Source organism: Exophiala dermatitidis (genome assembly GCF_000230625.1).
Source record: "Exophiala dermatitidis NIH/UT8656 unplaced genomic scaffold supercont1.1, whole genome shotgun sequence".
In the NCBI taxonomy this organism is placed as follows: Eukaryota; Fungi; Ascomycota; class Eurotiomycetes; order Chaetothyriales; family Herpotrichiellaceae; genus Exophiala; species Exophiala dermatitidis.
Window position 1 is genome coordinate 2,443,897 of NW_008751646.1, and position 23,988 is coordinate 2,467,884.

General features: G+C 53.1%; 11 protein-coding genes across 11 annotated transcripts; 3 read left to right on the forward strand and 8 right to left on the reverse strand.

Moving 5' to 3' along the window:
* Positions 1-358: 358 nt before the first annotated feature.
* On the reverse strand, positions 359-1,072 carry HMPREF1120_00880 (uncharacterized protein; the record flags this gene model as incomplete). The annotated part of the gene is made up of 4 exons (XM_009154884.1): positions 359-659; positions 728-820; positions 960-975; positions 1,036-1,072. The coding sequence occupies 4 exons, from the start codon at positions 1,070-1,072 to the stop codon at positions 359-361; spliced, it is 447 nt and encodes a 148-aa protein (XP_009153132.1).
* A 1,027-nt stretch (positions 1,073-2,099) lies between these two features.
* Positions 2,100-2,931, reverse strand: HMPREF1120_00881 (nuclear transport factor 2; the record flags this gene model as incomplete). Its single annotated transcript, XM_009154885.1, has 7 exons — positions 2,100-2,119; positions 2,173-2,266; positions 2,352-2,453; positions 2,528-2,599; positions 2,683-2,747; positions 2,806-2,823; positions 2,925-2,931. The coding sequence occupies 7 exons, from the start codon at positions 2,929-2,931 to the stop codon at positions 2,100-2,102; spliced, it is 378 nt and encodes a 125-aa protein (XP_009153133.1).
* A 663-nt stretch (positions 2,932-3,594) lies between these two features.
* Positions 3,595-6,603, reverse strand: HMPREF1120_00882 (uncharacterized protein). Its single transcript, XM_009154886.1, has 2 exons — positions 5,709-6,603; positions 3,595-5,653 (listed from the first exon to the last, which is right to left on the reverse strand). Exon 2 carries the CDS (start codon positions 5,648-5,650, stop codon positions 3,824-3,826), a length of 1,827 nt encoding a protein of 608 aa, XP_009153134.1. The 5' UTR covers positions 5,651-5,653; positions 5,709-6,603; the 3' UTR covers positions 3,595-3,823.
* Positions 6,604-6,902: 299 nt separating this feature from the next.
* Positions 6,903-9,379, reverse strand: HMPREF1120_00883 (hydroxymethylglutaryl-CoA synthase). Its single transcript, XM_009154887.1, has 4 exons — positions 8,857-9,379; positions 8,696-8,798; positions 8,438-8,636; positions 6,903-8,387 (listed from the first exon to the last, which is right to left on the reverse strand). The coding sequence occupies exons 1-4, from the start codon at positions 8,914-8,916 to the stop codon at positions 7,343-7,345; spliced, it is 1,407 nt and encodes a 468-aa protein (XP_009153135.1). The 5' UTR covers positions 8,917-9,379; the 3' UTR covers positions 6,903-7,342.
* Positions 9,380-10,335: 956 nt separating this feature from the next.
* On the reverse strand, positions 10,336-11,360 carry HMPREF1120_00884 (3-oxoacyl-[acyl-carrier protein] reductase; the record flags this gene model as incomplete). Its single annotated transcript, XM_009154888.1, has 2 exons — positions 10,336-11,171; positions 11,273-11,360. 2 exons carry the CDS (start codon positions 11,358-11,360, stop codon positions 10,336-10,338), a joined length of 924 nt encoding a protein of 307 aa, XP_009153136.1.
* A 500-nt stretch (positions 11,361-11,860) lies between these two features.
* On the reverse strand, positions 11,861-12,454 carry HMPREF1120_00885 (uncharacterized protein; the record flags this gene model as incomplete). The annotated part of the gene is made up of 2 exons (XM_009154889.1): positions 11,861-12,159; positions 12,217-12,454. The coding sequence occupies 2 exons, from the start codon at positions 12,452-12,454 to the stop codon at positions 11,861-11,863; spliced, it is 537 nt and encodes a 178-aa protein (XP_009153137.1).
* Positions 12,455-13,986: 1,532 nt separating this feature from the next.
* HMPREF1120_00886 (uncharacterized protein) lies at positions 13,987-15,084 on the forward strand (the record flags this gene model as incomplete). The annotated part of the gene is made up of 1 exon (XM_009154890.1): positions 13,987-15,084. The coding sequence occupies one exon, from the start codon at positions 13,987-13,989 to the stop codon at positions 15,082-15,084; it is 1,098 nt and encodes a 365-aa protein (XP_009153138.1).
* On the reverse strand, positions 15,049-16,458 carry HMPREF1120_00887 (uncharacterized protein). The gene is made up of 3 exons (XM_009154891.1): positions 16,097-16,458; positions 15,833-16,044; positions 15,049-15,776 (listed from the first exon to the last, which is right to left on the reverse strand). The coding sequence occupies exons 1-3, from the start codon at positions 16,169-16,171 to the stop codon at positions 15,317-15,319; spliced, it is 747 nt and encodes a 248-aa protein (XP_009153139.1). The 5' UTR covers positions 16,172-16,458; the 3' UTR covers positions 15,049-15,316.
* A 366-nt stretch (positions 16,459-16,824) lies between these two features.
* Positions 16,825-19,493, forward strand: HMPREF1120_00888 (uncharacterized protein; the record flags this gene model as incomplete). Its single annotated transcript, XM_009154892.1, has 2 exons — positions 16,825-16,840; positions 16,900-19,493. 2 exons carry the CDS (start codon positions 16,825-16,827, stop codon positions 19,491-19,493), a joined length of 2,610 nt encoding a protein of 869 aa, XP_009153140.1.
* A 411-nt stretch (positions 19,494-19,904) lies between these two features.
* On the reverse strand, positions 19,905-20,381 carry HMPREF1120_00889 (uncharacterized protein; the record flags this gene model as incomplete). Its single annotated transcript, XM_009154893.1, has 2 exons — positions 19,905-19,928; positions 19,996-20,381. One exon carries the CDS (start codon positions 20,379-20,381, stop codon positions 19,998-20,000), a length of 384 nt encoding a protein of 127 aa, XP_009153141.1. The 3' UTR covers positions 19,905-19,928; positions 19,996-19,997.
* Positions 20,382-21,306: 925 nt separating this feature from the next.
* Positions 21,307-23,811, forward strand: HMPREF1120_00890 (glucose repression regulatory protein TUP1; the record flags this gene model as incomplete). Its single annotated transcript, XM_009154894.1, has 1 exon — positions 21,307-23,811. One exon carries the CDS (start codon positions 21,307-21,309, stop codon positions 23,809-23,811), a length of 2,505 nt encoding a protein of 834 aa, XP_009153142.1.
* Positions 23,812-23,988: the final 177 nt, after the last annotated feature.

The window sequence follows — 23,988 nt, forward strand, 5'->3', positions numbered from 1 at the left end:
CACCAGTCACTTTCACCACCACTTTCATTATCCATTACTACGTGTTACTACGTGCTGTTCAAGAAGGAGCTTCCGTAGTCGGTTCGTACTGTATCGGTTCAAGCAATCTGGCCTCTAGGGCGAGGCTGCTCGTAATCCCAGGCAACTATCCAGCTTCCTGCACAAGAGCGTCCGCCCTGTCCCAGTTGTTTTCGCGTTCAAAAGCAAAGGCGTCACCGGTAATAAGACATATGTCATGATATTCCAACGCCATGGCCGTCGGCGCCCAGCGTAATCCGATGAGGTTATAGCCGTCATTTCACTTTCCGAGACTGCGGAAGACTATCTCAAGACCCGCAGCAGTTGGCTAGCAATCACTTCAAACTATCATTTGCGCCACTCCCTGCCCACCCAGGGTCTTGCTTCCAACGAAGTCCTGTTGTTTCAGTCCTGCTAGAGCGTAGCACAACCCCGCCAACGCCAGGAAAACCGCGGCAACGATCAAGGTGCTGCGCTCGATGAGGAGACTGAGCCACTGCACCAGCGACATGACCCCATAGATTGCTGCTCTCATGTAGTTTGTGGTGAAGCGACGGATGAAGGCATCGAACTTGGCGGAGGTCGGGCAAATTCGTAACAGTAGAGGGATTTCAATGAAGATCAGGATAAGCGATGAACAACTGCGGTGCGCCATCAGCGTTAGCATAGCCCATGGTGGTTGCGATTGTTGTTGCTGGCTAAGACTTACAGGAGGATGATGCTGAATATGATCAGAAGGTTGAAGTGGAAGATGTTGGCGATCCCCAGGGCGATTCCAAGGATGATGCATAGTACCCCGAGCCTGTGGTGTCTTGTCAGCCCTTTCGATCCAGCATTGCGCCGCGGGTCTTCCAGTTAAGGATCCAACTGTGTTCTCTCGTCATCGCAGTAATCTCTGATGCGAGGCCTAGCCCGGGTAGAGGTGGCTGATGTGTGCTTACCATTGCCCGTAGATGCCTGCGCAGTTTGTTAGTCTCGGTCCGAGAGCAGTCCGGGACCAGTATAGAGGTCACTCACTGAAGTTGCGCGACTTGAACTCTTCGGCCAGCGTCATTGTGAAGCGTGCACTCTATTCAAAGCGCGTGGCGCGACGTTCCTCTCTCAACACTGGAATACAGTAGTGGTCGTCCAGTATAGGGTCACCACGCCCGAACTGTGCAAAACTGATTTGTAGGGTAGTCGCGGCTGGATAGATACCACGGGAGGGTGATGCGGTTAAGTCACTGCTGCCAAGAATATCTGAAGCTGGATATGGTTGTAAAAGGGGGCGGAGGCCTCAATCAAAAGTCGTTGATGACAGTTCGACGGGGAACGGCGTGGCAGGTGCAACAAACCAGACCCGGCCAGGGTTGCGGCTGGCGTCTGTCGAGCAGCTACTTCTCAAGTAGGAGGAGACAAGACAGCGCGTTAAGATGGGCCACGGCACGAGGTAGCTTTTGTGTCACTGGGATATACAAGTATCTGTAGGAGTGCGAGGACTTGATAAATGTAGCAGCCTGTGCTGGAGTGGCCGCCAGCAATTGAACTGCGGCCTCAGCCCACGCGTTGTGCTGCAACTCCGAAGGCTGACGAGTTTTGGGGATGTTTGGCATTATGTAAGCGCCGCCGTGTCTCCACGCTCCGATCGCATTCAAACACATGGTACAGCACCACTGGCAGGGTACATAAATATACCAATACAGAAACTGATCGCCCACCTCAGCCTTCTCTAAGTCGTGGCAACGACACCGACTTCAAATGCTGGTGCAGCCTACAGATCACACAACTTCAAGGTCGGCACAGCTCGCTCGAAAGTACCACACTGTTTAAGTGTCTAGGTCCGATTGGATGTGCGAGCCGACCTACTGCATGTAGCTGGCACTGAGTTGTCTGGAATCAGCATTGAATTGAGTCGAACAAGAGTGATCGCCTCTGTAGTGGTGACTGTCTCTCTATCAACGGAACGTTCTTGTCTCCTCGGCTGACGCCCGCTGGCGTCCGGTACCGTGTCCTCCCCATTCAAGCTCCATGCCATTCAAACTGCAGCATGTACCTGCCGAGCCATGTTTCGTTGTCGCATACACTTTCTCGACTTTGACCGATCAACCGGCGGCATACACCACTGTTCCCCCCAGTTAGCATGATCTCCGGCGACCCTATAAAGGCGATACGCACATCGGAAGACGTCGTTCTGAACGTAGTAGCTCCCGGCATCAGGCAGCAAGTTAAAGACTTGAACGTAGCTCATTGGCTGCGGCTGATCGTCGACCTGTTACATTGTAACGTTGTTCCTCGTCAGCACTGATCGTGCCCTCCTCTCGGCCACTGAAAGGACAATGTGGTTGAGCACTCACCATCAAAGCGCCAGTGACCATGACCAAAATCCCGCCAGTCTCATTTGAGGGCTGTGCATCCGTAGTATCTACACGATGTTGGACCTTTTGGAATGGCAGATTCTGCACGAAGCTCATCAGTTAAGGCTTGCCGGGAGCGACAACCCGTTGGTCATCTGCTTTCTCCGCCAACTCACCGTCAACTTCTCGAGAATACTCTGGGTGCCTTGAAATGGGTCTTTCTCGAATGTGAGCATAGAGTTGTTTCTCTGCATTGTATAAATCCCGTCAGAACTCGTGTCAACCATGCTTGTGCGGCGATCTTGCCACATCTTGCCGGGGTGGTGCATACGTAAAGAGCAGCCAGTTGTGCGCGGTCGGTATCGAAGGTCTTGTAGTAGAACTCAACGAATTGTTCTACGCCCGGTTAGAGACATGATCCTGGGTCCTGGGTTGTGAACGTCAATTAACGTACGAGCGATGGTCTGGAAGTCTACACAGGTAATCATGTCAGCATTGTTCTTGTTCTGTGCAGTCTTGCTTGCTTCGCCTCGCCTGTGCAGGTGAGGTGCGAGCGGGACAGTCACCACATACCCGCCATTTTGACGCACGCTTGAGGATCTTCTGTATTATTCTGGAGGGCTTGCAGTAAGCAAAAGAGCAGCGGAAAACGATGGTTTCGTGGAGACCGTACCCCAGAAATGAAGAAAGAGGAATACTGAAAGGACGATCTGTTTGGAAGGCCTGCCCGCAAGTCCAGGTGTTTTGGTGCTGGCGTCAGGTAGCAAAGCACCGCAGTCGCAACAAACCATATCACGTGCCGTGTTACCGCCAAGAGCGCCGACAAAATCCACGATCCGGTCAGCTTTTTATTTACTTCCTCTATCCTCTTCCTCCAACATCCATGAGAGTCACCGCGCCTATCCAGGTACAAGTGAAGCTGCTTCATTGCCGTCGTTTGCTCGACATGCAGTCGATGGAAGCATTATTCAAGCTTTGAATTTGGGTGGTAAGTACTGTTCATATTCCTGCTGTGGCTGTATTCTGCCATCGCATGTGCCCCCAAGCTTCGATGATGTTCAAATATGCTCAAACGATAACTGACGAGGCGGATGGCGATGTCAACGCCGCCGTCGCTGAGTATAAAAATTATGTCAAGTCTCAACAGTCTGAGAAGCACCTCCCAAAGTCCCCTTCATTCATCTGCACCATGTTGATCGACGCCTGAGACTTATGCTGACTTTCTCCGTCGGTTCAGGTGTTACTCTTTGTGTCATCTTCTCAGCGATTCCCCCACCACCAATGCATAAGTGGCTCGCTGGTTCGGAATCTGTCATGATTCTTTCTACGATTACTGTAGAATAGCAATACCATTATAAGATTTTTCTACACGTCCGTATAGTCATTGAGCTCATCACCAGGATGGCTTCGCTGCCCATAACATGGCCGTGCCCAACCCCTTCTCCCATCATGGTCATCCAATGCTTCAACTGTCAGGCTCTCCTCCCACCTCTCGTACCGCTCCCACGCTCACCGCGCTCGCCTTCTCTTTTGTGCCAAGGATCACTTGGCCAGACCCAGCCCCTGACCGTCCTTGCCTCTCTCTTTTCTCCCATCTGTGGCTCAGGGATCCATTTGTCTTTGCCATCCTTGCCCAGTTCTTCTACATCGCCATCCTCATCAAACATGACTGTGGTTTCGCCGTTGCCTCCAGTCCAGACCCGCTGCCTGGTTAGCGCTCCTGGACCTCCCACATCCATGAAACTGGCTGGTTCGCCTGGCAGCGGTGTCGTTTTGGCCAACATGAGAAGGTAATACAAAGCTAGGGTGACGGTCATGTCGACTTCTCCACTTCCACCATTGAGTGGCACGCCATCAAGACCACGAGCAGCAGTCTTCGTCTCCACTGATTCCGCAACTTCAAGGTAGCCGAAATAAGGCTGGCCCCGGTCGTCACAGCCAGCGCGGACACAGACAAGTTCGATCTCGGTCATGATGAAACCATACCGACAGCTGTGATCACGCATGCATTTCTGTAGGTGTGCCAAGGTCCGCAGGTATTCGACTTTCCGAGCCGGCCCCTCTCGCCGCATGCCCGTGTTCCAGCGATCGAAGGATCGCACAAGGCCAACAACTCTCCCTCGAGGAAGCCCTGACAGCGTGCGGTCGTTGTCACTTGGATAGTTGGCGAGGAAAGTGGGTATATTGGCCGCGTTTGCGCTCACACCCACCCCTGTCGGCGTAGGACAAGGATAGAGACAGATAGAATTGTTCCCGAGTGACAACCTTGTCGCAGCGTTAACCTTGGGGAAGAATATCTTTGTGATGAGACCGGCGAGATCAGCCTCGGATGACGGAGTCACTGTGCTGCTGTTTGTGCTGGGAAGCGGGAAGCATGAACTATCATGCTGAAAATTAAGCAGCGTAAACAGATCCGGGATTGTCGACATGGTCTGCAGAGAGAATGATTTCCATGGTCGAATATTGCGAACATCCCACCAAAAGTGATTGGTGAGTCCACGGCCGGTTTGGAATGTAAGATGGCGGACGAGGTTAATGGGTTGGGTGGGCTGAGTCAAGTAGCTCAGCAAGCTGATAGTGGAGGCCGATGTGAGCATAGGCGGAGGGCTCATGGAGCAAGGCCGTGAAACGGACTCAAGGTCAATGGGCATGTCAAATGTGCCCTCCAGATTGATGACTGGGGCCTCTGGCAGGGGTACATTGGTGTACGGCACAAAGGTTGTGGCGAACAAATCTGGCGACGGAGTGGGCTGGTCATGGGACAAATACATTGGCAATTGGCGGTAAGTTGGATAACCGAAGCGTGTCAACACGCCTCCATCGATGTTTGAAGCAGAACCAGCACGGGAATGCGTCCTTATAGGCACATTAAGTTTTGCTTTGGAGATGCTTGGGGATGGAATGAGCGAGTTGGATCGAGAATGAGAAGCGTTTGATACCGGTGAGATCAGCGGAACATAATCCACCGGTTCAGTGACACTCCTATACATATTAGGTCGACTGTTCTTGCTGCCGACATTGGTGCTCGACAATGTTCGTCGATGGGTGGAAGGCCGAGCAGCGAACGAAGGCTCAGCAGAGGAGTCTTGGGTCCTGATCCTCGGCAGCAAGGTCGGGCCATGCTGACGTAGAACTGGCGAGCGGCTCGGGGTCGTATTAGCAGTGATTACTGACTCGGGAGATGTGTCAATTGTGCAGTATGACGAGCTTGACAGATTCCGAGTATGACGGTGCTGGCCGGCAGCACCAGTGGCCTCTGGAGGCGTAAGGGGCCTGTAGTAGTAAGGCGCCAGGGACATTCTCTGAGTCAAGAGTTAGCCAAGTGCCAGATCGATGCCGCAATGGGCCAGAGCTCACATCTTGTGACTTTTGGGGAATAGTATAGTGATGCCAATAGTCTGTGAGAAGCCAGCTTCCCCGGGAGATGATTGCTATCCAAGACAAAAGAAAGATCAAAGAGCAGGAAAACGAGATACCAATCGCGAGCAAACTGAGTATAAGGACTGCAACTTGGAAGAATGAAAGGCTGAGAGAGGCCGGAGGGGAGGAAGGACCAGGTATAAATGGGTTGAGTCTATGCGACCAGAAGCGGGCAGAGTGAGTCCCCGCCCAACAATATGCTGCAGGTCATTATGCAGATGAAACACGGAACGGAAGACGAGCTCGTGAGGAAACCAACACGTCGGAGACGTATGCTCAGTAACTCAGTCGCGGGCTGCCCAAACCTCAAAGCTGACCCGACCGCGGAGCGCGGAGCGCGGAGCGTGGTGGAAGACGCGCGCCAGACGGACAGGAAACAGATGCAGCTATTTTCGGTGTGGAATGACATTTCGAGATCCATTCCAGATATGCTCATGATGGTCGGTGGCAGTGTAACCACGCTTTGCATGAGTCCATGATGTGTTACGAGGTAATCTGCGACGGCGCTTGGTACCTATTTCAAGACGAGGCTCTGGACGGCGGTAGCGGTTGTTTGACGGCAATCTGAGATTGAAGCGTGGCAGACGGGGACGCGAAGCGCGGTGCATCAGATGCGATGCAGCCCCGGCTCGATCAGGCTGGCTGATTAGAATCTCAGATAGGCGCTGAACCAGTTGGAGGGTGTTTCACTCGAAGATTTGTTTCAATGCTTTCTTCAAGTATACGGTGTTATTGGTCGTCAGAGTAGCCGCCGCGGTAGAAAGGTGTAGAGATGGACGAACAGGTGGAGGAGTGAGCGAGATAGAGTGTGGCGCAGCAAATCATAGCCGAGGGTCTTTGCACTACAGGTATTAGAACACCCGTTAATTGGTTTTGGAAAGTAGGTTTGCCGACCAGACACGTGAGTTGCTTCACGCGCCCAATTTTCCGACGCGCCAACCTTGCGCGTCTTCCCGTGACTCAGACTCTGCATCTGTTCACGACTACAGCACGAAATCAACACGACTATCTTGACCAACTGCTTCGGTTGCATGCACTCGAACTGCCGTGCAACGCTAGATTACAGGTGGCAATGTCATAGTCCATGCCAATGCGTATAGACTGGTCAGCTACAATGGCCATATGCACGTTGCGTTTCATCTAGCTGCCCTCCAGCCTGGAACAGGTCGCTCAATGGCCCAACCTCGACCTGAGCGACAATGCACAATGCAGTAGTTGCATAGTTGATGCAGCAATCGTTGCTTAAGACTCTAGAAGGAGGCGTTGGTTTCTGGATCCCAACAACCTCCCGCAATGCATATCTACCATTTATTCAATTGTTGTGCTGATCAACCATGGGTATTTTTCAGAGGCCAAAGCCTAAGCAGACCACGGATTATGCTGCTGTGTACTGCTCCTGCGAAGTCTAAGTCGCATTCAGCTTCCCAGATCCAATGACCATTAGTTCCTCTGCCCTGCTGTCTCTATCAGAATTCCTTCCAGACCACCCACCAATCCCCATTTAACGCCAGCTCCGGAACTAAGACAGCTGTTGCAAGAATGACACAACCATGCTGTGTCGAACCACGCGATCAAGCCTTGACCTCGTACTTTCTCCGGAACATGTCGTCAACCTCGGTCAGGTAGTACGTCCCCGGCAAAAGGGTGTCCACATTTCCCACCGGCTTGAAGTCCTTCTTCAGGTGTGCCTTCTCTCGCAACAAGCACATGTCGTCATATGTCTCCGGAGGCACAACTCGGCGGCTATCTAGTCTTTGCTGCAGATTGAGCTTCTCGACCATTTCAGTGGTGTCACCAACCACTCTCAAGCTGAACATGGAACTGGCCAGACCACTACCGTAGCTGAAGACGCCAATCCGTTTGCCCTGCAGGGTCTGAGAAGGGACATTGCTGATCAGGCCTACAAGACCGCCGTACACGCTGCCGCAGTACATATTTCCGCACATGGTGGCAACCTGCAAGGAAGGTTGCACTCGTTCAGCGAATCGCTTCTTGGTCAGGGCCATGAAGGTCTTCTCGATGTTTTTATCAGTGAGGGATGCCTGATAGTCGATATCGCGAAGTTCGGGTGCGACCTCTTTGAAGAGTGGGTGGCTGGGGTCCTCAAGGAAGTCATTGTATAGAAGACGGGCGTACGACTTTGACACCAACTTGCATGTTGGCGCATGGAAAGCCATGTAGTCGAACCTATCCAGAGGAGCTCTCTCATCCGCTTCTCGATGGACACCGTTTCCATTTGCATGACCGTTGGTGGTTGCTCCGTTTGCTTGGGCTTGCAATGTTTTCTCTCGAGCATTGTATGTCTTGTAACAGGCATCAACGGCCTCGGTATAACATCTCAAAGAAAAGTGACCGTCCACATAAGGATATTCGCTGGTCAGGTCAGGCTTGTAGAAATCGTAAGCGTGGGTGATGTATGATCCTCGTAGTCCTGGTTCAAAGGCAATGGGGGCGTCAGGGCCAATGAGCATGGCAACACACCCAGCGCCGCCCGTGGGACGAGCATTGCCTTTCTTGTAGAGAGCAATATCGCCTGCGACGACGATGGCGTCCCGTCCGTCCCAGGCGGACGACTCGATCCAGTTCAAAGTATTGAAAACCGCATTTGTGCCACCACTAATTCCATCAGAACGGGCCTTTCGCTATGGGGTTTAGTTGAGACTTACTAGCAAGCATTGTAGGAGTCCACGCCCTCCACGTTGAAATTGCCGGACTTCTCGAATAACTGCATCAAGACCGACTTCACACTCTTACTCTTGTCCAGCATGGTCTCAGTGCCAACTTCCAGTCTGCCAATGTTTTTCAGGTCGATGGAGTATTTCGAGATCAACTGAGTCAGGGTGGTTAGGGCGAGCGAGTAAATGTCTATGGTGTTGCTGTCAGTTGGTCATTCTCGGGCAGAGGCACAGGGGAACGCCACGCACCTTCTCGGTCATCACAGAAGGCCATTTTGGTCTGGCCAAGGCCGATTGTGTATTTGCCCGCGGCGACGCCATCGAACTTTTCCAACTCGGCTTGATCAACGCACTGGAAACCATGAGTATATGTGACTTGTTAAAGTGTGTTCCCCCTCGTGTGAGCGTACCTGGTTGGGAAAGTAAATTTCGATGGCTTTAATGCCAATGTTCTGAGGTCGCGTGGCCATGTTTGAAATGCGTTCACAAATGGTAGGAAAGACTTTATCTCAATGCACCTCTGTAATTGAGGCGAGTCGTTGAATGCGCACGACACGTACTTTTATCGCAGTCGAGGAGGCGGTGAAGTGGGGGAGATTTAGTGTCGACGGTGGTCAACGAAGCGGTGATCTGAGGTGGAGGCGCAACCGGACTAAGAAGGTAGATTTTTTGGAACGCCAGTTGCAAGATGCAGGATGAGCAGAAGAACGAAAGAAATAGTCCCGCTCAGGCAGACCTTGTGTACTGTACTAGACAACAACAGCGAGGAAGAGGGAGAGAACACGACGACGGGGTCACAAGGAGGCCTTCCTCCGTATTTACTGGGCTGCACCAAAAATTCGAAATTGTATCTTGTTGAACGGGCCGCAGGGTTTTTGGTGGCCGCTGCGACGCCGCAAGGGGGACCTAACGGAGGCTAAAAGCTGGACCAGGGGCGTTGACGGCCAAAGCTGTCTAGTGAGGGTCCGCCGGCGGCCTAAGAACGAGCCAGCAGCCCAATCGGTGGATGCCAGCCACGGGCGGTGAGTGGCTATCGGAGCCAGTTGAGCGCAGTGGCATCATTCGGTTCCGTTGGTTCCTGCATGTTGCTCGTCGTCACTCCCGCTTCCTTGCAAGGGTCCAGCCTACTAGTACAGCGTCGCCGTCTGACGGTGCAGAGTGAGGCTGGCTTTTGGCACGCACCTGGCCATGGCAGTCCTCAAGCTGGAGCTGATCTCTTCAAGATCTGCCCGGCATTCTACTAGATATTGCTCCTTGGTGCCGTGAGCCCATCTCGGATCCCTCGTGGTGTTGCTCACGCCACACAACATAGGAACCTAGGAGTAGTTAAAGCATCCACCATGTTGGAAGTCGAGCGGCATAGGAAGGCTGCCAGGTGCGAGCCTCACATGACAATGGTTGTATGTACAGATAGCACAGAACGGCATCTGGGTTTACTGATGGATCACTTTGCGCCGATAACGGGCGTGTTCACCTTGTCAGCGATCTTCGAAAGGGTGTCATCGCCTGCAGTGAGCTTGGCATTACTTTGGCGTTTCCTGCAACTGCAGCACCGCCTCGACGCCATCTACCAGGTACGTACGGTAACGTTGAACTGATGCTCTTCGTGCCTTCGGCATTGGTGTTGGAATGACCTTTCCAAGTTGCCGTGGAAAGTTCGCTTCAGCTGGGGCCGATTATGATCAGACGCTACCTTATGCATGCTTACTGTGCAGGAGCACGCCTTGGACATCTCACGGAGGACAAAGCTGACAAGTTTCTTGTGTAACAGTCTTGTATTTGACGGACCGGTAAGCACAGGTACTCGCCACCTTTATCGTATATCCCATCCTTGCATGATCTACCTTCTTTTCTCTTCAATTCGTGGCTATACTTTTGTTGAATCTGCTCTAGTAAGAAGACGGGACCACTCCAAGACGGCCGCCATCAGTCACAACAACGCATCCATTGATATACGCCCCTGCCCTGGAGCACAGCCAGAGAATCACGCCTGCCATGTCCTGCTCGTCTCCGCTGCGGGTAGCCGGAATAATGTCCTTGGTAAAGGTGCCTTCCACATTGTGAGTCTCTGCTCTGCCTTGAGCCTTGTACATGTTCTCTGTCATTTCAGAATAGTACAGCCCAGGAGCAATAATGTTGGCTCTGATGTCGTACGGGACCAGAGCGGTGGCCAATTGTTTGGTGAGGTGTATAGCAGCCGCCTTGCTAGGACCATAGGATAGGTTCCCCAGTGTCTGTCGGTTGAATCCGCCAATGGAACAGGTGGTTATGATCTGGGGCCGGGGCTTGAAGTTTTCTGCAGATGGTGGTTGAGGCCGTTTCTTATTGGCCTCCTGGAGGAATGGGAGAAAGGCGGCAACAGTGAAATGAATACCCGTCACATTGACACCATAGGTCGTGTTCACAGCTTCTGGTTCAGGCGCCCACATGTTGTCAACCAGCTTTTCAAAGGGGAGCGGCTGTCGGTTGGAGTCCAGGGTGGGCACTGATGGACCAGAGATGCCCGAGTTTGCGACCAGGACATCGATGGAGTCGACTTCAGCTCGGACCTTTTCGACACACTGTTTTAGGGATTCCTTGGAGGTGACATCGCCCACCAGTGGAATGATGTTATTGCCAGGGACAGAATCGGCAGTTTCCTTCAGAGCAGCCTCCCGGCGACCGATGATGAACACTTTCGAGGCGCCATTGGCTGCTAAAGCCCGGGCCATCATTCGTCCCAAACCTTCGCGCAGATTCAATCAGTAAATTGTGTATACTTCAGGAGGCATATTCAAGAGAGGTTTCTATGGAGTAACAGAGCAATCCAGCGAGACGGGGCTTTACCTGACCCAGCACCTGTGACAACGGCAACGAGGCCATTGACGTTGAAGAGGTTTGCCGCCTCAATCTTGGATATGTCGGCGGCAGACATCTTGATCAAGAGCACTTATAACTGGTAAGTTTGATTAGGTGGAACGCTGCTGTCGGACCCAACTTGGAGCTGTCGTTAGCAAGAGATGCTTAGGTGATGATGTCGTAAAGGTCCTTAGGTGCAAGATAGGAGCGAGTTGTCAAAATAAACTACTATGTATGCTCGTACACAGCAGCGGCCTGGGGCGCCCCTCGGAATATCTCCGTGCCGCGGGGTTCGGCCGTGTCCGGTGTCTGGCCGGCAGTGGATGTCGTTTACTAAGGTAGTAGTACAACTTGAAAGGGCCGAAAGGCCATCTCTCGATGGCGTTATCGAACCTGAACATGCGATGGCTTCATGCGTTTAGGCATCTTATCACATACAGATCGTCCGAGTACCTCAACGATAGCTGTCCTTCATCTATTGAATTGAACTCCTTGAACACATCACCTTTAAGCACATCCAGAATGAACGTCATTCATGTGTTGGCATACTAATACATCCACTTCAAGACCTCCAGTTTAATGTTTACCGAATGCTAGTTTGCCTTTCAGTCTACTCAATCTTCCTGGTTCATAACCCTCGCCACGATCACCACTGGTTTGTGCATGCGTGCCATCCGGCAGGGTACCTGGACTAACCTCATAATTTTCCTCTCGCCGGGGAGCCTTCAGTGGGTCACGACCTCGTGTCTCTGTTGTGGCGTCACTTGTTGCCGACTTGGGAGCTGCAGAAGTGTCAGAGACCGTGGTCGTAGTAATGAAGGGGTTTGTGGACGGTGCAGACGTTGTGGTGTGAGATTGAGAGCTCGTTAGATTCTCTGTGACCATGTCATGTCAGTGTGCGATTCGGGTGGCTTTCCAATGACTAGCCTGACCTGGTGCATTTCCGGCATCATAGGGGTCCGTAGCTGTTCCCTTGCCTTGTATTCCTGAAGGAGGCTCTTCCCCAGATTCACTTGGACGTTCGACGTTCCCTTGGTCGTACGGGTCCGCAAGGGTGCCTTCACCTTGAACGCCAGACAGTGGCTCTTCACCTGACTGTGAACGTTCTGTGCCTGTGACCTTGTCTTTGACCTCAGTCACTGCATCGTAGATACTCCCACGCGTGGCCATAGTGGCGGCAAGGCTGCCCTGCTTTGGGTGTATTCAAGGGGTGGGTTGACAAGAATGCGCGGGCGCTGGGGACTGTACTGAAACTTGACAACGACTTCGTGTGGTCAAGAAGAGGGGTTGGAAATGCAAGATACAGGAAGATAGAGCTGTCGAGCGTTGGTATCTCAGCCCATCGAATCTTTGGTCTTTTATCTTGTGGCACGCTGCAGGATCTTGGATGTCGCAAGACTGGGACTGGCATTAATGCGGGCATCGCAGCCATTTCAAGTTGCACCCCACGGCACACTACGTCATAGTAAGAGAGCGGAATGTTGCACGTGATGGAGGCTGGTTGAGCGAGTGGTCCAATCACCATGCTAGCCATGGTGGCACTAGTTCCGTTCTTCAGCCACCTAGGTACTCCCACTCCCACTCCCACTGCCACAGGCCCGATTTCCTTCCAAACGGCTCGGAGTGAACTCTCAAGTTGGCCTACCTACCTACCTAGATACCCTACCAAGAGGTCGAGAACAACAATGATACCTATTTGGTAGAGTTGCGTCTCACCTATCTTTCCGGTCCACTTCTCTCATCGCACAGAGATCTCGACTTTGCCCTTTGTTACCGTTGGCTTGGAGTCGATTTATTTGCGTACGTTGCCAGTGCTCGCATGCAATGCAGCTTTACATGACTCTCTGGTAAAAGGCGAACGACATATAGATTCCGGCAGAGTGGGACATTTGCCAATCTACATGATTATGACCGGTTGGCAGGGTTGATCTCAGTTCCATTTCTACACAAATGTTGTGACCGACAAAAAAATCAATCCTCAAGTTCGACCAGCTCCCAAAGGCCCTTTTCGATGCGCTTTAAGCTTTTGTCATATTGATTGATTTTGTTGTTGGCAAAATAGAAGGTGATTCCCTTCAATTCCAGGCGCTCACGGCTTAGCAACGTCGCGGAGGAAAGCAGTAGTCTGCTGGTAGCAGTGGCTATGCCCAGAAGAGGCACGTTGTCTGAATTCACGGTGTCCGCCACATATTGCAACATCACTGTGTAGTATCCTACAACTTGAATTCAGCAGTAATCCTTGCCTAGTGGCCTCAGTCTACCAAAACCTTCCAGTCCGATCTTTGCTTTTGGCTCTCAATCACAGATTGATCCTACCGCGATGCTCTTCGGACGCATGCTGGTGTTAGGCCCTCCAGCTTCTCAGCGACGTACGTTCAAACACTAAACCCAGCCTGTCCTAACCGGCATATGAAAAAACTGCGGACGCCCCGTGGGGCATAGGATCTCTCAGCTCGAAGGAGCAGTGCTCCAGAGAACCCCGGAGCGGGCCAAGTAGCAACTTTATCTCGCTTAAAGGGTTTTTAGCGCAACCGGTAACAAAATATTATTGGGTGCCAGTACGTCGGATTCCCATGGTGTGTTCGGAGTCATAATTTTTCAGGCCGACGCCGCCGCTCAACTTGACCTGCACTTTAAAATCCTCCACTTGCACCAGCCACGAGGCCGTTTCACTTGTCCAAAACTGCCTGCAGTGTTTACCAATGCCGACTAGAGTGCCCGAGAAACCTGGGACCGGCCTGTGTGTGGAATGTGCCGAGCGGGAGGCCACATTAGACATCAGAAACCGGCGGTTATGCGCAACATGTTTCAGCCGCTACGTCAACTCAAAAGTGCTCAAGCGCATGGAATCCTATCGGTTCAAAGCCCGTTCGGAAGATGAGAAAGATCGGTTACTGCTACCGATTTCCGGGGGAGTATCTTCTCTTGTACTGTTACAGGTGCTGGACACCCAGCTGCAGAAGCAACTTGCAAAGCGGAATCGAACGGCGTACGACCTTGTCATCGTCCGTGTTATCCTCCCAGAAGACGAGGGCTCCACCAGCCTAGATCAGTCTTATGAAGAACTCAAACAGAGGTTCCCCACGCACATTTTTCTCCCACCGCTCAAGTTGCAGGAAGTTTTTGGAACAGATGGTCGGATCGAGCGGGACTTGGAACATCTCGGCATCAAGCGGGAGGCCGAAGAGTCGAACCAGACCTTCCTGCAGCGAATCACTAGCCTGGCGACATCTGTAACAGCCCGCGCAGACTTGCAGTCGATACTGCTTCAACGACTGATTGTGTCAGTGGCGCAACAGGAAACTTGTGCAGGTATTGTCTGGGGACATTCCGACAGTCGGCTGGCCGCGCTGGTACTCGCGGATGTTGCCAAAGGTCGCGGCGGGTCGGTGTCCTCAACCATCGCCGACGGCCCTTCGGTATACGGGATTACGTTCATCTATCCGATGCGTGACTTGTTCAAGACCGAACTTGAAGCTTATGCCCGCGAAGCCTCCGAGCCGTTGCTGGCGAAGACAGCCGAGCTTGATGGGACACCATCACCGCAACCTTCGACAGTCCGGCACACGTCCATTGACAGCCTTCTGAAAACCTATATCGACTCGCAGGGAGAAAAGTATCCTGGAATCATGGCCAATGTCGTACGCACAGCAAGCAAGCTCCAGGGAAGGCAGGCGTCCGCTATCGAGGGTGCGTGCCCTGTTTGCGTCAAGCCTATTGTGCGAAGCGAAGGACTTGCCATCTCAGACTCGATTCTCTGCTACGGATGTGACAGAATGAAGCTTGATATTAGGTCGTGAAGTCGCGCTGGTACGCCATTCAATGAGGTCTTGCGAAGGGCGGGTCGCGTTACGCAGCCATGAAAAGTGGATGCTATATGAAAGGGGCAAACTTAGCTCTACAAACTATAGCACGAGAAGAATGCGAAGGGAAGGAGAGTTATCAATGATTTGCGTCAACGCTCAACTCGACATTTGCTCCGCAACTACAAGGCCCGCTCACAGCGCAATGGGCTTTCATGCACAAAACATCTCAAATTGCCCGGGTCCGAGGTGGCATAGGTGGTGGAGCCTGCTCCCCTCGCTCGATATCATGGACTCCTTCCCGCTGCCCATGGGTTCTCCCTGACCCCTGAGCAGAGGTGTATGTTGGTGGCGGTCCGTTCTGTTGGTTCAACAGACGTTCCTCGTTCTGCCAATGGTAGTCGAACTCATCCGGAAGACTAGGGTCTGCCACATTGGCATCCGGAGTGCCTTTAACCCTCTTTCTGCCACGCTCCCGCAACTCTTTTTCGAGCAGGACGACGTTTTTAGTGTTGCATTTGTAAGCGGCATCTGCAATGTCTCCCAAGAATGGCACTAAGCCGATGGCAAAGTCAATCACAACATTGATTTGCATTCTCAGCTTGACCGAAGCCGGCAGTTCTGGTTCAACCGAGCAACAGGTCCTGTACACCATGAGAGCAAGGAAGAGATCGAGGATATCGCCGATCCTGCAAGAAAGTCAGTACGAGTGCCGCAAGTCGGCGGGTCAGGAGCGTCGACTTACCCAGGTACCAAGCCAATGACTGCGCCCCAACCAAATCGTGTTCCCAGAAAGCTGCCGAGCGACAGGTCGATACGGTATGCTCTCCGCTTGGCTTTTGTGAGGATCTTCTCTTCCTGAGGAGTCAGGCCAGGCGGAAGTGCCCTGCGCCGCTTCTTGGTGGTTTTGTACATTCCTCCCAACCTGGTTGCAGGGACAGTCTCGAAATAGGGATCCTGCAATGTCTTAGCACAATCTGTCAAGCCTGATATCTGGGAGATCGCGTACCTCCTGGCCATGTTTGTTGTCGCTTGTCTCCTTGAATAGCCTCTTTGCTACCAGCTTCGCCGCCAGGGAAGTCATGCTTGCGATTGAGGAACAGAATACAGATGTGTAGAGGGGCGATCAGATAAATAGATGTGTGTAGGACCTCTAGGTGGGTGGTGGCACAAAGGGCATAAGGGTGCGGCTTTATGTCACAAAGAGTGTTGGTCGAGGGCAAGTCGTCTTTAAGTCAGGCGAGGGAGACAGGTCTGGTCGTAACAGAGGGCACAGGCTATGAAGATTGAGAAATGCCTGCCAGTTAAGTGCAAAGTGGTGATGGCCACCTGAGATCTTGTTTGCGCCCTTGAAACATGCGCGCGGCTGCGTCATATCAAGTTGGCAGACAGTGAAGACTGCCCAAGACAGTTAGGTGTAATCTGAGCTGCGCCACAGCGCCAGTGTACTGCACCGCCACACTGGCATCCGACATTAGCCTTCAGCCACAAGTTCGATGTGCTTCAACCACCACTTGGCCTCTGTCGTTGCATGTTTCCTTTCTAACGTTACGCAGACACCGGACTTCTAACGAGCAATCCCCTAGTCGCAAGATTTTCGATCACACTGTTGCAACGTCTAGACCCAAGGCTGTGCACAAAGCCGTCAAAAACATCGCGTAGCAGTCTTGATCTACTACTGGACCCCAAGGGTCGTGGAAATGACTATTCGTCCTATCCTCGCCACAAACTCGAGAGATGCAGTTGGAGGATTGTAAGCTGCGCCATCCCGGCAGGAATATCTGGCTGAAGCTAACCTTGACTGCGCTGCAGGGTTGGATGACTTATGTGTCCGATTTATTATAAACTTGCCCCCGGAAGAGCTCCAGTCCGTAGAGCGAATCTGCTTCCAGGTCGAGGAGGCACAATGGTTTTATGAGGACTTCATCCGTCCCCTTGACCCCTCGCTCCCTTCTCTTTCCCTCCGCGCATTTAGTCTACGGATCTTTCAACACTGCCCGCTCTTTTCACAATGGTCGGCTCAACATCACACCACCGCGTTTGCGGAGTTCTTGGCCTACAAGTCCCGCGTCCCCGTTCGCGGTGCCATCATGCTCAACGAGGCAATGGATGAAGTTGTGCTCGTCAAGGGCTGGAAGAAAAGTGCGAACTGGAGTTTTCCGAGAGGCAAGATCAATAAAGATGAGAATGATCTGGACTGCGCCGTACGGGAGGTCTACGAAGAGACAGGCTTTGACATCCGGGCGGCAGGGCTGGTGAAAGACGAAAAAGACATGAAGTATATTGAAGTCACAATGAGAGAACAGCATATGAGGCTATACGTGTTTCGAGGGGTGCCCAAGGATACGCATTTCGAGCCGAAGACGCGGAAGGAGATCAGCAAAATCGAGTGGTACAAGCTGACGGACTTGCCAACACTCAAGAAGAATCGTCAGCAGGACGGTAGTGGCACAGATCAGCCTGCTCTCAACGCCAACAAATTCTACATGGTGGCACCTTTCTTGACTCCACTTAAGAAATGGATCGCCCAGCAACGGAAGAAGGAGAACCGGTATAGCTCCCAGCTTGCAGCACCGCCTATAGTACCCGAAGAGGCGACGACCGAGGATGAACGTGACAATCACGCCCTGGGCGCGGAATCTGGGCAACATAGACAGCAAGGCTCCAGCGATTTACCAGAGGTTTCTGCGCTACCCGTTTCTGACCCGACGTCGCATCTGAAAGAGATGCTCAACATTGGCTCTGTACCAACGTCAAAACCGTTGCAGCTGCCGCCACCTCCACCGCCGTCACAGCCTGCTCACATGCCACAGGTTGATGAGGAGAAATCCCATGCCCTGCTGGCATTGTTGCGGAACGGTCAGCAGGGTCCGCCAGGTCGGCAGCCTATTCAGCCTCCCCATACACCTTTCGAGCAGATATCAGCTTTGCCAGAGGAACAACGGTCACCTCATCCATCACACGTGCGTCCACCGCAGCTGGATCGGCTACCACCTCCCCCACAATTTTACCATCAGCCCGAAGGTCTGGTCCAGCCTTCTCCTTTGTATTCCAATGGCCACAATGCAGGATCGGGAACTACACAAGGCACCGAGCTTGGATCAATTTCCATGGCTGCGCGTACCGCGCCTTATCAACAGACCTTGGAACCGCCCTATGCGCAAGAGAGACCAATGGAACTGGCACAGCGCAATGTGCCTCCTGCCAGCGCATTGCCTAAACTGACGAATCATACCAAGGCTCTACTGGATGTGTTTAAGGCTGCACCGAGCCCGCCTGCCATACCTACGCTCGATCAAGTGCAACCGCAGCTTGCACGGGAACCAGCGCCAGTTGGATCTATGCACCCAGGTGGTGAGAAGACACAGGCTCAATTCCAGGGAATGCCGTCCGTGCAGCGGCCTGTTGACGCACACAAGACATCGCTCCTTGGATTGTTCAATCAGCCGTCCAGACAAAAGCCCGACAACGCACATGGCCCTCACCAAGCACCTCCGGTCGAACTTGCAGCCACAAATCCAGCCAGCTCTTCCCAGCACCCAGCACCCAGCAAGAATGCTCTCCTAGGTTTGCTAAAGGAGGGCGGCCGAGACTTGTCGCGCCAAGACTCCGAGCCTAAGTATCCGTCTCCTCGCGAAGGGGAAACGGCTGCCACTGTGCGCGGTCCTCTGAATCAACCTGACTTCGAAGTTGTTTCTCGAACGACGAGGCAAATGACGAGCGAGATGCGGCGAAGTCCAGTGCCTACGAACAGAACCCTCTATGACCCGAAACAACCTACCCCTGTCAGGATACTCACAAGGTCAGAGGAAAGTCGTGCTCAAGCTCCACGATCTCCCCAAGAATTAAAAGGACCCCCGAAGCGGGCAGTACGGGAGAAGGCAGCGACCAAGCCTCCCACCAAGCCCTTTCAACCTCAAATACTACGACGACCACAGAGAGACGACACACCTGGGCTCGCATCACTAGCAACAACGATAACCAATTCTCCCAAGACTGGGGAGGTTATCACGACAAAGACTGCTCGGTCTCCCTCACTGACGCCGAGCGGAAGTGAAATGCCGACTCCGCGTCGACAATTGTCCCAAACAGAAGACCAGAAACAAAGACTGCTCTCTCTCTTTGGCGGAGTGTCAGACACTACGCCTAAGGCGGTAACGACAGGACAGTCTGGTTCGGGACTGGTGTCACCACTTTCAACAAGTCACCTCTACAGTGCCGACTACGAGATGCCGTTGTCTGGTTTGGAGCCGATTTCAACCCGGACATCGCGGGTTGGAAGCCTGGCCTCCATTGGTAGTGGACCGGGAGTGGGACGTGCAGGCGGTGAGAAACGACAAACAGGCGCCGAGAATAAGGCATTTCTCTTAGGCTACTTGGGCAGAATTGCCAACCAGGAGAAGTGACTGTCTTGCAGGGGAATGTGGAGTGAATATAAGAGCTCCTTTTATGATGGAGCCAGCTGCATGGTGCACTGAGCTTTCCTTGGTGCGATCGGGAAACCGACTCCACGCATTATGTATGGCAATTATGTATGACCCATAGTTTCTGTTGTACCCTCGTGTCGCTCGTATTCGTGTTGCCGTGATGACTTGGCCACGTCTAGATCCGGACGCTTACTCATTACTGCATTCACCACAATGACAAGGTGTTTCCTGGCATAGCGAGTTTTATGCATCGGGTAACTAACGGTCCTAGTATGTTGATACATATGTACAGTATGTAGATACCTACCTATCGTCCTATGGCCCTATCATGGATACGAATGCGAGGAATGCAAAAACTTGTAGGCGAACAGTCAGCCATGCGGGTTCCTTACACAAACGTGGGCGCCTTGTGCTCTGGAGCCGGCCCCGTCGAAGCCGTCAGCTCGTAACAATAACATTGGATGCCTGATATGGCGCATACAATCACAATCGATGCCAGCCGCCCGTCCGTAGCTTGAACGACTGCCGCGCCGGGATGATCTCAAGCCCGGCGTCCGCGTGTCCAGCCAGGCTGCTGTAGTGGAGGCTTGACAGAAGTTTACCGGGCAATGGATACACAGGATACAGGTGCCAGCTACCAAGTCCGACCCAGGTTGATATTTTCCATGTGGTCATTTGGCGGATGTTCTTTTCTTCTAATGTGCACCCAGACCTTGGGTTGAAGGAATGCCCGTGTCTGTGGCAGCGACAGCGGCGAGTAGAAGTCGAGCGGTGGGTGTTGGTATGGAGGCGGCGGCGGAAGAGGAGGAGGAGGCTGCAGCCTTTTCTCCCGCCGGCGACGATAATAATGACATTATTATTATGCATGCGCAGGCACAACTTGAACGCAACTTGAATGGCACTTCGAGCCCGCCGCCGTCACCAACACCAGCACCACCCGGAACATCATCACCACCACCACCGTCGTCGTCACAGTCAACAACACCAAAGGCTGCCGCCCACCACATCCATCTCGATGCCGCCAATGGCTCTCCAGTCATCCACCCGAGTATGTCGTCCACCTTGCCATGCAGTGATGTGAAGCACCCACTCCCCGCCGTGCAGCTGCGCCCGGTTCCTCGATTTCTACAGCCCACTTCGTTCCGCCGCTGTGCTGACTGACTTGATTCGCGCCCCAGAATTGCCCACGGCAGAAAGGAATGCTGCTTCAGCCGTTCAATACAACTCCGCCTTAGAACCCGCTGCCTCCGCTACGATGAGTTCAGTTCTCAGCTCTTCCGAGGCGCAGGCCAGCCCTGCTGCGCTGGCCTTGGACCCCATCTCAAGGGTACCCTCACCTGCCCACCTGACATGCCCCCCGGGTGATGTATGGTCCAGCTCACGCATTCGGTAGCAAATTCTCGAGCGCACACAATCGCACCACAGGCCGCAGCAAATCTCTCAGAGCGGAGCCTCCCTCAAGGCTCCCCATGCGGAAGCTGGTCCTCCCGAGGACCAGCACTCGGCCAAAATCGGTTCCGATCCGACCGCCCTGCGAAGAGTTGACAGTGCTGCTAGTAGCAAGGTGGGCAAAGACAAAAAGTAAGTAGTCCCACCTTCAGTCCGAAAGGCAGTACACAATGATGTTGGTTGCTGCCTTGACATTCTCGTGTACCTTGCCACACGGGCGGCCACTCGCTCCCATGGCTCCGGGCCTTACCACTGCTGCTGCTGCCTGACACTACACCACCGGATTGGGCAAGGCTGACTTACGTGTGTATGCAGGAAAGGTGTGTCTTTTTTGAGCCGGATAATGGGCACCAAGAAGCGTGATTCCTTCGATATCCGCGACGACGACGTTTCTGAGATCTCGGACAACCGATCAGCCGGCGTCGAGGCCGAAGTCTTTTCCCAGCCTGTTGGCTTCATACCGAAGTTCCCTGCTCCTCCTCGATATATCAAGGTCAAGGCGCAATACAGGAAGCGCAAAGACTTCGACAGGTTGTTCCTGGCTCAGGTCCTGTTGGATACCCCAAAGTCGAAAAGTCGGAAGTTATCAATAGACTCCAAGATACATAGTATCAAGGATGCCCCGGGCAGCAATCTTCCGCACTCCTCCAACCCGGCAAGCAATGCGATATGGGCTATGGAATTCTCAAAGGACGGTCGCTACCTCGCCGCCGCTGGCCAGGACAGGAAATTACGGGTCTGGGAGGTCATCTCCACGGCCGAGGAGCGTGAGATGGACGAGAAACTAGCCGAAACTAATACCGAGGGTGAGAGGGTAAGACTCAATGCCCCGGTGTTCAAAAGCAAGCTCCTGCACGAATACGAGGGCCACACATCCAGCATCCTGGACCTCAGCTGGAGTAAAAACAACTTCCTCCTGTCTTCATCAATGGACAAGACGGTGAGATTATATCATGTCAGCCGAGACGAATGTTTGTGTGCGTTCAGACACAACGATTTCGTCACTTCGATCCAGTTCCATCCACGGGACGATCGTTTCTTCCTCGCTGGCTCGCTAGACTCAAAACTACGACTCTGGAGCATACCAGACAAAACCGTGGCGTACTGGGTGCAAGTCCCGGACATGGTTACGGCCGTAGCGTTTACCCCAGACGGCAAGACCGCAATTGCTGGATGTCTCAATGGACTATGCATTCTCTACGACACCGAGGGTCTGAAGGCACATTCCCAGATTCATGTTCGGTCGGCCCGAGGGAAGAATGCTAAAGGCAGCAAAATCACCGGAATCGATACAATTGCTCTTCCTCGAGATAACGGTCAACCAGACGTCAAATTATTGATCACCAGCAACGACTCCCGTGTGCGCATGTACAATTTGAAGGACAGAACGCTGGAGTTGAAATTTCGAGGGAATGAGAATACATGCAGCCAAATCCACGCCACGTTCAGCGATGATGGAAAGTACGTGATATGCGGGAGTGAGGATCGCAAGGTGTACATATGGCCCACCTCTATCAATGAGAGGCCCGATAATGATAAGCGGCCCATGGAGGTGTTTGAAGCTCATTCAGCAATTGTGACCACGGCCCTGCTGGCCCCGGAGAAGACTAGACGGTTACTTGCACAATCAGGCGACCCTCTCTACGACTTGTGCAATCCGCCACCTGTGACGCTGGTTAGTCGTGCTGACTCTGTTATCTCCTCCCGAGCACCTACCAGCATCAACTCAGAAGACAAGCACCATAAGCAGGAAAAAAGAAACTCGGAGTCTCCCAAACGCGCTCCTGAGACTCCGGCATACCTAGCACGACACTCACACCCAGGCGGTCAGATCATCGTGACAGCCGACTACACCGGGCAGATCAAGGTATTCCGACAAGATTGCGCTTACCAGAAACGTCGCCATGAGTCTTGGGACACGAGCTCGACGTTCTCCAAGAAAGTTCTGGGTAGGAGCGGATCTGTGGCCACTCGAACATCTGGCAGCACTTCGCTGCACCGCAACTCATTTGCGCTAAGCTCCAAGAACCATTCGACCGATCGAATCTTGAATTGGAGAAACACAGTGAGCGCCAACCATGCTGCTGCCAACGCGTCTACTGGGGCGCTTGAGGCTCGGGGCTCCTTGGGCAACGGGGACCGGTCACGTAGTGCGTCACCTCGCAAACTCCTTTCGCCTCGTCTTCCCACCCGAAAGACATCGCCTCCTACGAAAGAGGCATCCACCTCGCCCACCGTCAACGGGTCCCATTCACCCTCGATACAGGCCCAACGAATGCCTTCCATATCCGTTCATTCACCTTTAGCAGAGTCACCGGCTAGTTTCCATTCTGCTCCGCAAGCAACATCTCCAGAAAGGAGAAACTCTGAGATGACGACGGGTTTGACACCGGTTCCATCCAATCCAACACTAGCCGATCTCCCCCGCAACGCCAACGACCCCCTTTTCCTCATGGACCAACAGTCCTATCTCGCCTGGGACGTGAAGAATACATTGATGCCCATGGCTGCGCACACACCGCGGAGTCCTGGTCTGCTAAACGCAGAAGGCAATCCTCTCTCCCGGGAAGGCAGCTACGTGAGCCAACTGTCTAGCGACCTCACCGGCTCTGAGCACGAGGGGAACAGTACGAGGAGCACGAGCGCCAAGGGACAAGGACGGGCCGGTGGCGATGTCGACGATGTCAAGACCGAGAGCCAAGTCCGCCGGTCTCGTGGCCGGCGTAGACAAAGCGCCGATAGTGAGAACGATCTACGATGCAGAGAATGTGGGAGCAAGACATTTAAGGCCACTATGACGGACACGGGGCAGAGTTTCCGTTGCAAAAAATGCGGCACTGTTGTATGAGAAAGACTGTCGCATATTATGGTGGCCATGGTTTTGGATGTACACATTTGGCTTTTGCACTATCACATCACTGATAACGGCATCAAAAACTCGAGGGGCGGCGCTCGGTGGATTGGTAGCCGGATACGGCCCTGATGATGATTACCCCGGAACGCTGGTATCTTGGATATCATTCAA